Genomic DNA, 17,973 nt, shown 5'->3' with positions numbered 1-17,973 from the left:
TGCCAAAGCACAATATTAAAGACAATTAATGATGTCAGATGAAGAATAATAATGTAAAAAATCAATAGCCAAAAAGACAAAAGAGTCAATGACATAGACAATAAAAATGTAATATACAGTGTAGGTAATAAAGGTAATCAAGCTACAGCAAGATAGAAAAAAAATAAAATAAACATGACACTATAAGTTGAACTTCTATTATCTGTCCCAGTGTTTGTGCCTCTTGTTGTGACAGGGGGTGACGTATTTGGCAGACAACAGTGCACACTCTTTCTTTTCACCAAGAATAAAGGGTCATTTCTGTGTAATTCATTCATTGTGTCTCTACAGCTTCCTCATCACGTTGTCGTCACAGCATGTCACTCTCCGTGTGATCAGACTGCCACCTGCCCGGGGTGTAACCCGCCCAGTGTCAGCTGGGACTAGCTCCAACGCCCTCATGACCTTCACAATGATAAGGATGGATGCTTTGTGATGGCTATTATTATTTTATTTTTTGAAGTATCTTACATCTGTTCTTGTGCTTCTGCTGCTGTGACCTGTAAATTCCCTGCGTGGGATCAATGACGCAGATCATATCATATTCATTAGTAGAATAAGTGAAGTACCGCTATACTGTAGACCTACTAAAAGTAAAGTATCAAATTATAACAGATGTACTTTTATATGAATATACTGTTACATATTATAGTGTGACATCTTATACTGCAGCCTCGTGATGAGTGTTCCCGGTAGGATCTGTGAGGGTGTGTAGTTGATTTAAAGGGTGAAAAGTCAACAGATTTCTGTGTCAACACCGGTTGTTGCCTCACTGGTTTACTCAGTCATGTGATTGACCATCAGTGGCCGCTTGTACAGGGCTCATTAAACCTGACAGTGTTTTCCTTTATGGCATTTACTGTTAAAATGCCCTCATCTCATGAAAGTACACACTTCCTAGAAAATCTGATGTTACTGTGGAAGAGGATTTCCACTAGGTGGTGATGTAACGCTGTCAGGTTGTATGACAGCAGCCTGGGTTTCTTCATGTTTGGATACAAAAAAAAGAGAGAGATGGCTTTAATTGTAATGTTTTGACATTGTGTTTAGCTGTCTGCAAAAAATTGAAAGGAAGGATTGGACAGAAAAAGTGTACATTAAATCACACAGACACACACACACACACACACACACACGCACACACACACACACACACAGACACACACACAGGCAGAGACACATTCGTTCTACCTCTAGGGGGGGCTCCTGAGTTCAGAATGGGAGTGTGTGTGTGTGTGTGTGTGTGTGTGTGTGTGTGTGTGTGTGTGTGTGTGTGTGTGTGTGTGTGTGTGTGTGTGTGTGTGTGTGTGTGTGTGAGAGAGAGAGAGAGAGAGGTAGAGGGAGAGGGAATGTACTGTATCTCTGGCTGGGAAAAGCGAAGGCTGTCCGGTCGTATTCGCAGTGTTTTTTTCTCCCTCCCTCGCTTCCCTCTGAACAGAATCCTCCTCCAGACGGACAGACCCGCATCTGAAGCGTGTGACGGCGGCTGCGTGAGGACTGACTGAAGACCGGGGGGGTGGGGGGGGGGGCAAAAAAAATAAAAAAAATAGATTATAATAAAAAAAAAAAGCTGGGGCTCCACTGCAGTGTTACAGTTACTCCTGTAACGAGGACATATACCCAATGGTGAGTACAGCTGCCTCTCTTGAGCTGCTTTTCTTTTCGGGGGGGGGGGGGGGGGGGGGGGGGGGGGTCTCGTGTTGAGCAACTGCTCTGCACATTGTTAATTTGTTGCAGGTCGGCTGAACTGAGAAATGCAGTAAGAGGATACAGTGGTCGTGGGGGGGGGGGGGGGGCATGCCAGCAGCTGACTTGTTGTGTAGACCACAGTGTTTCTGCTGTGATGATCTCCTGCAGGACGGTACACACACACACACACACACACACACACACACACACCGTGCAGCAGTCCTCATGCAGGCAGGGGCAATTCATTTAGACTTTATTTTATTTAACGTTTATTTTTAAACGTGACGTCGGGGGCCAGTGCGCTGTTATCACAGTTTGCCTTCTGGGCCACGGCCACGGCACCCCCCCCCCCGCCAAATGCCTCCTCGTCCAGTGACCTGTTTGGGGTCTAAACATCATGACGTATACGTGCTCGTGTCGAGGGGGACGGGCCCAGTGTGCAGCCCCGTGTCGACCGATCATGACATCTGGGGATCCGCTGCTGCAAGTTGCCCGACGGAATGTGTACTCTCCTGGTAAGTTGCTGGTGGTGTGTGTGTGTGTGTGTGTGTGTGTGTCGAGCTGCACTTTCCTCTGACTTGCAGGCTCCCCGGTCCCACAGTGTCTCTCCATGTGTAGTGTGGTTACAGAGGCTACATCTCCTGTTATGTAATGCGCTCCGACCAATCAGGCCGGGCCCACACGTGCAATTGCCAAAAATGTTTATTTGTTTGTTTATTCATTTATTTATGTATTTTGATCAGATTTTCAGTCCCGTTTTAGCAGTGATGGAGGGGGGGGGGGGGGTAGTCTGCTGCTGGTCATTATGGAGAACAAGTATAGACGGGATATCATCAGCCTGTGCTGAAATCTAATTGAAAGCATCACCATCTTCCCTCACGTTCGTGATGTAGGCTGCATTCCTGACTCCACATGTGTTGTAGATTATATTCATATTCTGTGGCAGATGCATGCGTGCATGTGGGGGATTGCATTACGTAAGAGCCTCATCCCTGTGTCAGAGGTGAGTGAGGACTGAGGTCACTCCTGCAGGAAGCCTGGACACATGTTGACCTTTGGTCACCGGATCATATGCTAAATATGAACTGTCATGGTGATTGTTGAAAGGATTTTGATTGGCTACATGACGGAATTTAACATCAGAAGGGGTTGAAGTAGGGAGAATAGTGAGGGTGATATTTTTTAAGGGAAAAAAAATAGGTATCTTAAACACAATATATCAACCCTGATGTGTATGTGAAGCCACTCTTTCAGTTAGATTGTGTGCGTGCGTGCGTGTGTGTGTTTAAACTCCCATTACAAGCTGTTGATAATAAACACGGCCATGTGTGCAGTTCATGTGTTCGCTCTTCTTACTGTTTGTCTCGGTTCTGTCTGCCTGGCGGAGATTTGCTTATTAAGTTTAGAGGTTAGCAGTGTCCTTGACATGTGCTGCCAGAAGCCAGCTATAGTGAGTCATCAAAGCTAATGGGGGAAGCATGGACAATTTAATCTGGACTGGAGAGCTCTTGATCTCCGATGGTGCCCACTCAGTAGGCCTTTGTCGTCAAATAGAGCACACCCGTCCCTGCCCACTCAAGATGCTCGGTGCAGATTGCGGCGATAAAGCATAGCACAGCACAGACGAGAATCAATCGTCTCCTCTAAAGTGGTGAATGTTCAAAAAATAAAATCCAGCAATCGGTGGAGAGTTGGTTGAAAGGGGACTTTGTACAACTTTAACAGAACTGACCAGAGGCAGCTGCTGCAGGAGGCGATAACTGGAGATGATTTTTCTGTCGAAAGCTGGTGTTTTGCAAACGGCACGGCAAATGATTTCCATGGAAATGCTGTCCCGGGCTGGTGGGAGGCGGGTGATGATGGGGGGAGAATGGAACTGACAAGTCCTTTTCTTGATATTATTTCCCTGTCTGAGCTATTGATTGCCAAACTTTCTGCCAAAAGACTAAACACAAAGACAGGCGGGAGCGAACACATCAATAAACACAGTGAACCCATCAATAGACGAGATACGACAAATGTGTGTTTTCCTTGATGTGTATGTATCCATAAAGATCTCGATCCTCAGCTGGTGTTTCCCCAGGCAATGTTGGCTTAACAACATCATGTCTATTGTTTGTGTGTTTTCACAGGAAAACAGGTGGTCTTCAGAGGCCCTCGGCGGTGTATAGGGCGGACACACGGACTGTTTCTACAAATCACGGGCGGCCCAAAAGCAGACAACCCTCCTCTGATGCCTCTGGTCAGTTGGAGCTCATGGTGTGTGCTAGCTGGGATAAACTAGTGGCCTGGCCAAAGAGCGCAGTGTCATTACACACAATAAAGCCCACACAGGTGAGAGGATCCTCGCGAAAGCTCTCTGAAATTGACATTTTAGCTCGCAGGATATTTAAGATTAAATGTCTCAGCATTGTTTTGTGTAAAGGTTTGGCAATTGTACAGTTAGTCCTGTTTGTTCCCATGTGTTTTGTGTAGGATGTCGTGGGCCAGAGGCATCTTTGTAGGCAGAGTGGACGATCGAAAGACAGCATGGGGAGAGCGCAATGGCAAAAAGAGGAAGGACAGTTCATCGCTGTGCAATCCACGCTACATGAGCTGCCTGAGGGACCCTGAGGACCTGGAGCCCCCTAATGCGGCCCCTCAGCACTACCACTGCGGAGCGGGCACCAGTGGGGGCAACTTTGGCTTGCGCTGTGGCTGGCAGGAGGACCACTACGGGAAAAGGATGGGTGGCGGCGGGGATCTGGGTCTGAAGGCCGTGGACCTGGGCTTCGAAGATGGGGAGCTGAAAGGAAGGAAAGAGGAATTAGGGGAATCAGCAGAGGGCAGCTGCAACACGATGACGGCCGCAGACTGCTGGATGCGCGTCATGTGGGTTTTCCAATCCAAGAAATTCCTCTCCTCCAAGCTAGAGCGTCTGTACCAGCGCTACTTCTTCAGGCTCAACCAGAGCTCCCTGACCATGCTGATGGGGGTGCTGGTGTTAGTGTGTGGGGTCATGCTCACCTTCCACTGCATCCACACGCCCCCTGATGTGGCCTATGTCTCTGTACTCTGTGTGGCCATGGCTCTCTTCTTGACCATGATGGTGGTGTGCAACCGCAACGGCTTCCATCAGGACTACATGTGGATTGTGAGCTACCTGGTGATCGGGGTGCTGATTGTCGTGCAAGTTTTTGGGGTGCTGATGGTGTCCCCCCGCAGTGCCTCAGAGGGCATCTGGTGGACGGTCTTCTTCATCTACATCATATACACACTGCTGCCGGTCAGAATGAGAGCTGCTGTGCTCAGTGGAGTTGTGATGTCCACCATACACGTCGTCACCGCCTGGCAGCTCAACAAAGAGGACAACTTCATTTTCAAACAGGTAAGTGAAAGCAGGAAATAACTCGCGTCTGTAAAAAAAACAATGAGCAGAAATATTCACTCCTGTCTGTCACTTTGTGTTTAGAGTAGTTGATATGGATATTCTTATTACAAATTAATTTGATTCTGTGATATCACTATCCTAAATGGTGACTAGACCTGAAACAATCAGTTCAATAAGTTGTGCAACTATTGTTTATTCATCTGAGTCACTTTTCAGTTGAATATTTGAAGGTACCAGCTTGAAATGTGAGCATTTTTTTCTTCTGTTTCATATAATTTGAAAACTGAATATCTCTGGTTATGGACTGCAGGTACAAAACAAACAATGGTGAAGGTGTCACCTTGGGCTCTGGAAAAAATTGTGATGGCCATTTTTTCCACAAATGTCGACCAAACGACTAATCATTAAAGAAACTTTTAAATTGGTGAAAATAAGCATGAGTTGCAGAACTAGTTACATTGTGAATTCAGTGGATTTAATACCTGACAAATCTGCTTCATCACTCTGATGCATAAATTCCAGTCTTATCAAGAAGCATTCCTGTTCGCTGATCCGCAGCATTGGCCTCAACAACCAGAGGTATCAAAGTGATGGTTAACCCTCTTCAGATTCCAGTATTTACAGTAAAAGATGCTGCAATAAATACTCCTCACTGGTTTCAATACAACATTTTCTCTGTGCAAAATACATTCTCAAGTTAATCATATCAAAGGGGTAGATTCCCAATTCATGTCTTTCTTTTGGTACAAAATGTCCTATGAAGACTAACTTTAGAAGATACAAAGCCTTGTCTCACTTTTCTTTTCAATCACTCTTTGAACAAAACAATGTGGACGTGTGTCCCACTCACGGTGAAGTCGGTATTTCTTCATGGCCAGTGTGAACAGGAGCAACAATAATAGTGACGCTTAACTCTTTCACTAAAACACGGACCTAGGAATATTATTGTAATTGCACTTGTATTGTTCTAAAATAGTTTCATTGCCATCGTCATTATATCCACACATTTGAAACTAAGACCCGCACAATTGAAAATGATCTCCTTGTTTTAAAGAGTCACTTTTGATGTGGCCCTAGTGGATCCTAGTTGGAGATGAACACGCAACCAACCGTGAAAGTGAAAGTTCAAGTGTACATATATTTGTGTGAATACAATTCAAATATCCCAGACTCGTGCCAGTCAGGCCCCTCTATTATCACCATACAATTGAGCACAATGTTGTTACTGTATTCACCAGTGGAAACGCCCTACTTTCTGTCCCCATCAATATAGGACAAACATTGTGCAGACTCCTCAACCACTTTTCCGTGTCAAAGGTGCTGTACTAAAAGTAGATGGTGCTGTAGATCTCGGCAGCGTTTCAAATGAGATTTTTAATGAGCCCATGTTTTGTGCTGTAGGGCAGCTATTGGCAACTCTGTTGGGGTTTGTGGAAGGTCATCTGGGTTGAATGAGCCCATTTAGCTGCATTGTGGAGGAATATCATGATAATGTAGCATGGTGCCATTCATGCCGCAGTTCTCTAAAACAAGGAGACTATTGTAGTAAAAGTGAAACGGGGTGGGGTGGGATACTCAGATTGTGCAATGGATTTGATGGAAAACAGGATGATTACTGCTTCATATTGGAAGCTATATGTGGAAAAAAATGAGCAGAATTAGGCATAATGGCTTCAGCTCCCAGCACACTGGAAATATTGATTCATTACGTTTGTCTGTTTATTCTTTTTGTACGTGTTTGGATGTGCATGAGAGTTGCTCTTTGAGTCTCTTATAATGTGCAATATGCTTGTTATAATAAGATGTACACTGTATCATACTGTACTGCAGGGATTCAAAAACAACATATATGAACCTGCTAAACATCCAAAACAGAATCTTAATTCAAATAAGTAACAAGTAACTTGACTTTTTTATGATTAACTAAGTATTCGATTGTTCCACAATGTCAGGCGACAGTAGCGTATGCTCAGCTGAACTTCCCGGAGCCTGTAGTGACATGTCTAAAGTTCTTTCTTGACCTACAGCAACAGTCCAAAACTCCAAACTGTTTCATTTACATTGATATACAACAGAGAATCAGAGAAAATACTCATATCTGAGAAGCTGGAACCAGCAAACGTAAAATACCTCCTTTTTTTTCACAGAGGGCATTTTGACATGTCACAGTAACAAATCTCAATGAATGAATTGAATGTAGCTACTATCTGTGCGTGCTGACTCACTGTGAAACCGATGTGACCTAGTGGGACTCTCCAATAGAACAAAGCCACGTTATCATTTAGACCTGACGTTAATTGCGTGTTAATTGCACGTGTCTTGCGCCGCTCCCGCCGCTTAATTGGTGCCAAAGGTCACCCTGCCACAAAGAGCTGTGGTGGAATGATTTGTTACGTTTTATTTTTACATGTTTTAATGGAGAAATGTAACGTCCACCCAGGACCACATGGTTTTTCCAGAGACTTTTTCTTTATCCTTAAAAACGTGACACGTGGTCGAACAATAAATACAGACACAAACTCACGCTCGTATGGCCTGAACTCAAGTCACTGTGGAAACATGTTATCAGTTTTTTTTCTACCAACCATCGCCGTTAAGCAACCAGATGAATGTGGAGCCACTCTGATTAAGGCAATATTGACATAACTCTACTGGTCCAGTGAGCTTGTGTGTTAAGTACCCATGCCCCAGACGAGACAGGGTGACTTCAGGCACGGTGGACTGTTGCCTCTATGTACTGGAGCCCTGGCTGGTTGCATTGGTCGTGTGATGATGTACCGCTGTCCCCCCTGAGGGCCCGGAACCCCCAACTCAGTGTTTTCCAGTTCTGCAATCTAGGACCGGCCATGGGTTTCACACTGGGAGTCTCTCTTGACCTTTCAGGACATCAGGTTGTTGTTTAATGCTGTTATCCACAAAATCACAATCATCATTTTTTCACCCTCAAGAAAGGAGCCATCTAAGCTTTTTTCAGACATGAGTTTGCCACTTACATATAAAGAACGCAGCAGGAGATTGTCTGAGTCGCATGTGTTCGCAACACCGGGAAAATGTCCGGTGGCGCCTCGGTAGAACGCCCACTGGCTCGCCGTGAATGTACCCGAGAGATTTTCCCGCTGTATTCTCACATGGCTCACTCTTTTACTACAGGGCTGACAGGAACAGTCGTTGAAAATGTGCGGATCAACAATGTCCGGACTTCAGTGCCTTCCTGAGCGCAGCTATAGAGTGTCATCCAGTCAGCTCTCAGTCTCGACAGGTATCTCTCAGTCTGGCTTCACGCTACTCACGGACGTATGAATACAGAATTCTCCATTCAGTCTGTCACACACCCCCTGTGTGAGTAAGCTCCCACAACTCTCCTCCCGGTGTCACATGGCCAGGTTCGCTCATCTGGGAAAGCTGGTTTACTATTCTGGGTACTCCTCATCTTCCAGCCCTCTCTGTGGGACAGCCTTGTTTTTCCCTTGTTTGTATTTTCCCCTGCAGAGGTGTTCATGCAGGATCAGAGCTGAGAAGATGGGCTGCCGATGATGGCGAGGACAAAGGGGGTCTGTGTTCGAGGCAAAGTGGGAGATGTTGGGGGGGTGGGGGGGGTTACAGTGGTGGACAAAAGGGATGACCACTGATGGAGAGAGTGTGAATGGTGGGGGAATGAGGCACCCAGCTGTAAAAGAACTGCCGCTCTCTTCTCTCTTTTTTCCCTTTTCCCCACTTTTCTCCACCCTTTTCTCCTCTGAGTCATAAATCCGTTCCCAAAAAAATCCCTCACAGATCGAGTGGCCTTTTATAAGAGTCTGAGATTGAGCTCCCGCCACTCATGGGGATTGTTTCTTCAGATCTCCATCTTTCACCGCTTTGCTCTGAAGGGCCCACTCAGACACCTGCGAAGAGATGAAGGTATAACTGTTCTCAGGAAGTAACACGGCTGCTGTTCACTTGAAGTGCCTCCACTATCCTGCAGGCACAGAGTTCAGAGGGATTCCGCTTAATCCTACAGGTGCTATCCGCTGCTTAGATTGAAAAGTGGATGATCCAAAATATTTGGATTCAAACAAAAGTGAAGTCTTGTAATATTTTGCTTTAGGAACCGGCGTCTTTTCAAGTAGACTAGAGCATTGAGTTTGAATCTGAGTTCAAACCCTGTGATTTTGATAGACTGTCAGGGTGACCTTCTGGCAAGCGGTCCAGGGCAGGCTGTACCCTGACTTTTATTTAATCTCTGTTGGGATTTGGCTCCAGCCCCCCCTGCGAACCCCAAAAGAAAAGGCAGTTCAGCATTTAGTTTAAATGTATAAAAGTCAACATGAACCCTTTGTTTTACTACTTGCCTCCCTCTTTTGGCCTTTGCTTCTGATTTTCAACCCGGTGAAACATGTCAGTTCTTCTTGAAACGTAATTCCTTCAAAATGATCCCTATGAAACTGGTGTCTGAAAGAAATTGATATGAAACATTGCAATTTATCAGCATTTCATAAACATAATCTTTTTTTTTACATTGAATCACAATACAGACTGTTTACAAGCTGTCAATGGCTTTATTGTCAGTTTTGTCATTTACTGCCTCAGCTTTCTTTTACACTGACTCTCTTTGTCTATTTGGGAGTATATTGTACACAAATGTTTTTTTCATTGACATAAACGCTTTAGGATCAAAAGAGGAGCAATCATTTAATGAATAAAGTACTGTTATTCTATAAATAATCAATTCATTTTTTTAGTGTGAAATCATCTCCTGAATGCAAAGCCAGATTTACCCTCTTTAAAGAAACAAGTTATGTATTATGTTCCCTTTTTTACTCTTGGAACAGTTCAAACAACTTAAAGCTACAACACCCGAGGGTTGAAGTGCCTCTGCTGCTGTACGTTTGCCACAGAAGGATCAATTCATTATTTCTTCAACTTCACTTTAGTTAGTGGGAATTTGAACACATTTCATCCCTTTATCTGCATTTTGGTTCAAAAGTCTGCTGCAGGCTGCTCTGGCAGCCCATGTTATGGAAACTGTTTGACTTCCAAGTCTTTACAGTTGGCGGATGAACAACAGCCTCTTGATTGGAAGAACTTACCAAAGTCCTTTTTTATGACGTCGGAGTTTGTCGTTGTGTTTGCCTTTCTGACATTCTAACAGTTTAGCAACACAGAGTCCTAATGTCGGATCTTCACTGTGGCACATGGATGCGTCACAAAGAGCCAAGCAGTTTGTGTTCTAGTAGCCTCGTGATATTTAGTTTGTAGCCTTTAATGAAATCAAACAATAATCGTAATGGCTGCTCCTCAGATTAGTGTATGTGACTTTTATTAACCTCTGCATTGTCATCATGGTGGCTCGGTGTGATTTTAGAGATCCATCCAAATTTCAAAGAGAAAAACCTCTTGGTAGTGGTGTACTTTGGTCAGGTCACCTGAGTGATGAAAGTCAGACACGTTCACGAGGCAGTGTTTGCTCTCTCTCTCTCTCTCTCTCTCTCTCTCTCTCTCTCTCTCTCTCTCTCTCTCTCTCTCTCTCTCTCTCTCTGGCTCTCTCGCTCTCTCTCTCACACACACACACACACACACACACACACACACACACACACACACACACACACACGATCCAAAGCACTCATTTGGAGATTCCCTATGAGATCACCTGTCCCTTGTGTTTTGGTCTTGTCACTCTGAGTAGATGAAGGCACAGTTAACTTGACTACATGATTGGCATTTGGCGCCGCACACGAGACTTTCGCTTTGATATATGTATTTCCATAACTTCAGTATGAACAGCTGTGCATCCATACGTCTACATGTCCTATGGGGGATTATGTGATTTACCCTGCCATTGTTTGCTTCTACGAATTTATATCTAGCCGAAATGCAAGATGTCATACATGGATTAACAAGGAACCAAACAAAAGTTTAGCTTTTGTGTGCGGTTGGATATATTTGGATGACCACATCCCAACTGGAGTGCTTCGAAGAGTAGCTATCGACAGGCAGGTCAAGAAGAGAGTATAGTGTTGAAGGTACATCGAGTCTGTGCTTTTGTTATTATGTGCTGATCCAGCACGAGAAGAAAAACCTGTTCCTTTGGCAGATTGTTATGGGGTCAACGAACTTGGGACTAGTGGAAACATACTGATCCCTCTGCTTAACACCGGTGAAAAAAGATACCAATCAATGAAATGTCACCAGCATGACTGAAGCGTGCATAATGCATTTAGGCCGGAACACTGGTGTTACATAAGGAAAACATGAAAGCAGCCACCCAGGCTGCATTGACCTTTATGCATTTATTTATGATGTTTTCTGGAAAGTATGACAGCAGCTGTGTCTGATACCTACACGCACAGTAGAGTGACTTTTTAACCGACATCTTCTGCTCTCTCATTCTATAAGTGATACTGACCAAAATATTTATCTTTTTATGTATTTCATATCTCTCGGGAGGTATTTCTCTGAAGATGCATTCAGAGAAGCTCTGAAGTCTGGACATTTTTCCGGAAATTATCCAGAGGGCCTGTTCAAGAGAACGCAAATGTAGACATTTTCCGGAGCTTTTCCTGTCAGCCCCCCAAATTTCTGGAAAATGTCAGAGTGAGCAGGAAAAACAAACCCCGGAAGATTCATGGTGAGCGAGTGGGCGTGACAGTCAAGAGAAACACTGCTTTCCTCAGTGGAATTATCATCATGTCCCGCCTCCTGCATGCTCTATCCAGACTCCGCAGAATGTTCCGGAAATGTTCCTGTTGAATGTGTGAATGTGCATCTGACTTTGACAATCTCCTGCTGCGTTCGTCATATGTGAAAGGTAAACTGTTTTTTATGTCTGAAAACAGATCGAATGTACTTAGTACTTGACACTATTCTGAACACATTTTTCATACCCAGCCCTATTATGGGGACCAAATCCGGTGTGTCCATCATACTCACATTACTGTATGCACATACGCACAACGGGCCGCGAGGATCGTGATCAGAGCAGATCCATGCAGCTCACTTAGCTGCTATCGAATAGTGAGAACCAATCATCAGGTACTGTGGGTGCCAAACAATGCATTGGCTTAAACAATAGATCTCCCCTTTACTCCCAACTTCAGAGAGGGAGCGAGCTTGTGACTCATACACTTATTGTATTACAACCAGAGGCAAAGATACAGACCCGGATAACTTCCACCACCATGGGTGGGAGCAATTAGGATAAGCGAAATATTGCTCTTAAAATACAGCCAGTGATAAGGGAAATAATAGCCTGGCTAATAATAGCTGTGTGTCTGGGATGAGGAAGTGCAGGCTTCTAATAACAGCTCATGGTTTACTAACAACATGGCTCTCCATAAAATTAAATACAGGGATTTACAGGGAACTGTCGTGGTGGACGGCCAAGAGATATATATTAGGAATCCATCAGCAGTGTTAAATGTTGAACTGTGTGGCATGCAAGCCCCCGGGCTTTTAAGGGTAGTTTTACTCTGGATCCTCTTGCCCGTAGTGCACCCTATCCTGGTGCTGGGAACAGGAAGGTGGATGGCTGTCTGTCAGAGGTCACCGTCATAGCCAAATGTCATGTAACTCTGCCTTTCCAGTTACACAGATAAAACAGTGACAACATATGTCGGGCTGGGTTAAGAATGTATTACTGTAGTGAAGCAAATTAGCAAACATGTTTGCCATCAGTGTAAAGATAGGCAACACCTTCCTGCTATTGAAATGTACACCACATGTCTTTGTTGTGAGGCTTTGTGAGAATGCCTGTTTCACCTGCTCGTCCTCTTCAGCCATCACCTGACCAGCCTATTAAAACGCAGAGCCGATCATCCTAATGATTTTGTCGAAGATATTTTTTTTTACTTCTTAGCTGCTGACTTTGGAGCAATGAGCCGCTTGCAATCTTCACATTCTCATTGAATGATGTCAGATACAATGACAAGACCCCAGTCCCATTATGTAATTTCACACACTCTGGGTTAATCCAAAGGAAGTTACACTCTTGTGCTTTCATGTGTGTACAAAGTGTCAAAAGCACAAAGCTTCATGTCTTCATTCGTTATCCTCGCTCCCTTCACGTGAAACAAAGAAGTAAAGTAAGATCCTTGCCCTTTAAGTTCTCTGAAAGACGCTACTATTTTTTCTTTGTTTGGCATGATGTGTCACGAGCACAAGAGTCAAAGCTGTTGCACTCTGCGTTCTCTTTTTGCACTGAATCACATTTCCAAGAGTCTTTGTTTTGGTGTGTATAGTCTTTGAGGGCTGAGCAGAAATGATCAGGACATCATACATACAAGGTCAGAACACTAAACAGTGGCAGTACAGCTTGTAGTTTTCAAACCATGTGTTGAAACTCTACACCGGTGCTTTTATTCCCATGAAATGCTGCTCATGTATCGGGCTTCACAAACATTTCACATGTGGCGTTTCCTGAAGTCAACTGAGGAGGGGGATGTGTTACATGCACGAGTTCAGCAACAGCTCATCCTCGACTTAGTCAAAAACTCGCTCGTGTCTGAGACTGTTTAAACTATAACCTGTTGTTCTTGTGCCAGTATCGATCTGTATGCTTTATAGTAAAAGTCAATGTTACGCATGGTTGGGAGACAACCATGCGTAACATGGCTGTCTCTAATATTGTTGAGTGAATGATGCTTATATAACTGGACAGTGAAACTAAGCTCTTTGTATGTTTTTTTTTTTTTTTTAATTGGAGCTCCAACATCTGGCACACACACACACACACACACACACACACACTCATTCATCTCGTTTAATGTAGTATAACCCCTCACTTTTAATTATCTTACTGAGTATTCAAAGACTAAAAGTTATGTTGCATTGGTCTCTGTCAAAGTGAAATGGTGGCCTTGGCTTGTTGTACGTTGTGCTTAAAAGGAGATGGAGGCAGCTGAAATTTGGAATTCCTGGACGTTTAGCTCACAGTCACACAGTTCAAGGCCTGGACTCCCTCACGTAGTTCAAATCAGTGGGAAGAGCCAACAGAGGAGTGAATGGGGGCCGGCTGGCTTGTTAGGCTAATTAACCGAATCGGGTGCTCTTGTGGCCGTGCGATGCTGTGATTGCAGCTGCGAGGGTGTGAGTGGGCAGGAAGTGAAGGGTTAGTGAGTACACAGCTGGGAGGAGGGTGATGGGTCCAGTCCTCACCCCTCCCTCCCTCGGTCTGTGCTGCCAAACCCTGACCCTCGACCACTGAACAACTGACAAACAGACACCAGTGGGCTTCTTATCACATGCTTTGTTTGTAAAGCTCAGCTAGTACAATGGTGCATTTAATACTAATGAATATTAATTCATGATACGTGTTGAGTAAAAATTCAAATTAGGTAAGGACAACAGGACTGAGTATACACCACCTGTCGTTGATGTTACTTATAGGTCACTGAGAGACTTAAACTAGAGCTGATGCAATTAGTCGATAAATCTATTGGTCGTGGAATTTAATCTGCATCAGTTTATTGGGCAATTTTTCAAGCAAGATAATAAACTGATCCACTTTATTTTGTTAAAGCAGAGCAGTAGGTCAAGCAAAGTGCATATACCGTGAGGCATGAAAACCTCAGGGGGTCCACCCCGTTTTATGTAAGATCATTTTGTGGCTGTTCAAGTCCACAGAGGCAGGACATGTTGGGAAAGAGGAAGAAATGATAAATGCTCAAGAGCAGAGCTCAACCAAAGACGCTACATGGTATAATTCAGCCAAATTAAGTTGAGACACAAGACAGCAATCAGTCAGCTCCACTGTGGGTTCACATGATAATCCTCCCACTTTGTCTACTGTAAGTGAAGAGCTTGGTCAAGATCTACAAGAACTACAAAAAACAATAATCACACAAATAATATTTGTGCTTACTTTTACTTAAGGTTGCCCCTGCAGTCCTCTGTGTTCAGGCAGATACAGTATCTAAAGAAAAGTGATAAAATCATGGCCAGGCAAACACATATCGTCTTCAGTAAGGAGCAATACAGCATATAACAGCGTTGTTTATTGTAACTGCTTAACTTCCATCTGCCAAGAAGAAAATGAAGATCAAGATATTGAATTAGAAAGTTAGGAGTATTATAATCTTTTGATTTCAGGAATGTTTGAAAAAGGGAGTGGGTAATGTTTAGCTGGTGGCTACAGTTTGCTTTATCTCCAAGACGGTTTGGAGATTTTCCTCATGTTTGGACAACGTTTATGTGTGAGTATTAATTCGAGATCTGTTCTTCTGACAGATGTGCGGCCAGGGTCCAGCTCTATTTAGCTTTGTGGAATTTGCCTCAGCATTTCACAAAGATTACTTCGTGGTCGCCTGAGACCAATTTTGGTTTGGCCCAAGCCGTGATAAAAACAAAGCTCTGGTTCCAGATGGCAGGGACCCAAGATGGCATAGACAGCACCCTCACCCCTCTGCAACATCTATCTTTAGAAGGAATAGCTTCTGACATATGTCAGTGATTACACATTATTGTAACCCTCAAGTAGATCAGGGCCAGTGCAGCAAATTGTCTATTTTTACCACTTTGGTACCACATGTTTTCTTTTCGGGCTGTGATCAGCAGTGGGCTTTGACGTTCATCTCTGGAAGACATTTTAAAAGCTCCAGATGCCTATCAGAGGTCATGTGCTGGAGAGCAGCCCCCATGTCAACTGCAGTCCCTGGAGCCCGTGTGTTGACTTATGGGATGTAGCACTCTGGCCTTTTAAAGTTTTAACTTCAGCTTCAGTGGAGCTCAGCGTTGCTGAGATATCTTGTCTTTCACTGCAGACCGTTACTTATCCACTCTTGGATAAATCCAGACATTGATTACTTGAACAATGCCGTTATTCAATAAGCGACATTGTGTCCTATCTGTGGTTATCATGTTCTTAGTTTACCTCCTCTCAATGTATTGTCATCAGAGTTAATATCCACATGTGATCACTTCAGCTCTGCTCACAGATGACTTAGAAAATAAAAGAAATGTCTTAAAAACATATTTTTTTGACCAATAGAAGAAAATAGATCAGCTGTGGCATAAGTTCGATCTCTGGATGAATTGATAATGACCCTGCCGTGAAGAACCTGAACGGTTCATGTGTACAGTACATTCCAGCGTGCTTGTGTGTGAGGAAGTTGTCCAGTGGGATATTATTAAAGATGAAATGGATTTGCTTTGTGTTTGCCAAGCACAAAATCTTTTCCATCCCTTTCCTTCACTCGTTATTTAACATGCTATCCTCCTGCCTTACTTCATAAAGCACCTTGCTGGGGCCGCACCTTATAAGCCAATGTTTGGACTCCTTTTAACTCCACTGCCAAGAGGGTCCTGCTCAAGCAAATGTTGAGAGAGGCTTGTCTTTGAGAGCCAGAAGTCTGTTGGAAGAATTGTCAAGAGACATCAGACTTGTCAAAGTCCAGCTTAATGGTTATAAAGAGAACGGGACTGCTAATGATGAGGAGCTGCCTCTGTTCTCTTTGCACCACATCTCTGTTTGGAGAAGGGAGAGTCAGAGCGGCCCTGGATTTGCAGGTCTCGGGTGATATCAGTTCAGCAACACACACAGCAAGCCTTAAGATCAAAGAGCTGCCAGTCCAAAAAGGGTCCCGCATAGGTCGCACACCAAGGTTTATTCAAAAACCTTTATGAATGGTTAGCCCTCCAATCTTGTGGGGACTAATCACTACAACACTGTATGCATTAACACAAGCTTTTTTGATTATATTTACATACACTCGAGTTACACTTATTCTCTGCTGTAACATTGAGCTGTCGTTCAAGGTGTAGTGAGTCAACGGTTGTTCAGCTGTTGAGAAAGCTCAACCCAAGAGCTTCTGGTTTCAGCGCTGCGCTTGCATGTGACTTCCATTTGCCAATACATGCGTATCCTTGGTGTCACTGCACTTTGTTTCCCTGTTCAGCAAACATACACAAAAGCCCACCGAATGTGGGCCCTCCTAGGCTGCGTTTAAACACACTCTATGTGCCTGTTGCCAAACTATCAAAATCATTTTGATGGGAATGTCTCAGCTTGGACCGAAATCTGAGTGCGCTCACACGGGAAGCGGAACTGCCTGAACGTAAATGGAGTGCACTGCTGAGGCGCGTGGTCTTGGGAACTGCAGGTGGCCCTGTATCTCCGACAGACCACTTAACTTAGTTATCTGGCTCGCTGTGTTCAGAGCCATCTGCTCGGGATTACTGCGAGCAGGTTGTGTCGGCGCCGTTCGAGACTGGAGTGGCAGGTCTCCGTTGGTGGTGTGTAACATTACGATGCTCGGCTTATCAGGCAGCTCCGGCCTGTTAGTGATTTATGAACACAATAGGCTAATCACTACTTTGAGCGACGGCGCGGCACAAATTCCGTGTTGCACTAAAAGAATGATTGCTGCGCCAGTTATGTAAGGAACACGAGTGGATGTTCTTTGTATAGGTCCTTATACATGATCTTCAAATGATGATGAGGTGCCTCACAACTCAGGACAGGTTTGATCTGAATCCCTGAAAGTTGACTGACAGTTTGCATCAGCCATTCTGTCTCATCCTACATCAAGGGGAAAGTATTTCTTGGTCTTTCCTGAAAGCATGTTTGAGGCGAACTTGGCTGCATCTGTATCCCTCAGAAATACATTTTGGATGCTCTTTGCTTAGTTCCTGAATAATGTTGCTCCTAAGCTACATCAAGGAGGATCTAATATTGAGGGACGTTTGCTTCGTCACCTGCAAACCATAACTGTGTTTATTATCTCACTTCTGTTGCTCTGAAACTAGTTGGCTATTTGTTGTCAGTGGTTAATGAAACTCCCACCGATTCTCTCTTCGAACAAAGAATGGAATTTGCCTGCCACTGTCCTGTGGTATATGGTGTTCTGTTTCAAGCACAGGTCGTGAGATTGTCTCCGTCTTGTTGTGACAACAGGAGA

General features: G+C 44.2%; 1 protein-coding gene across 1 annotated transcript in view; it reads left to right on the top strand.

Moving 5' to 3' along the window:
- The first annotated feature begins 1,388 nt into the window (after positions 1–1,388).
- Positions 1,389–17,973, top strand: part of adcy6b (adenylate cyclase 6b) — a 32,147-nt gene continuing 15,562 nt past the window's right edge. Inside the window, exons 1-3 of the mRNA XM_035644218.2 lie at positions 1,389–1,665; positions 3,861–4,062; positions 4,204–5,095. Of these exons, the coding sequence (XP_035500111.2) occupies positions 4,205–5,095 (891 nt within the window). The 5' untranslated portion in view covers positions 1,389–1,665; positions 3,861–4,062; position 4,204. The remainder of the gene's footprint in view (positions 1,666–3,860; positions 4,063–4,203; positions 5,096–17,973) is intronic.

Source organism: Scophthalmus maximus, chromosome 3, assembly GCF_022379125.1.
Source record: "Scophthalmus maximus strain ysfricsl-2021 chromosome 3, ASM2237912v1, whole genome shotgun sequence".
Taxonomy (NCBI): domain Eukaryota; kingdom Metazoa; phylum Chordata; class Actinopteri; order Pleuronectiformes; family Scophthalmidae; genus Scophthalmus; species Scophthalmus maximus.
Note: the sequence above shows the minus strand (reverse complement) of the source record. Positions and strands in the feature narration are given on the sequence as shown.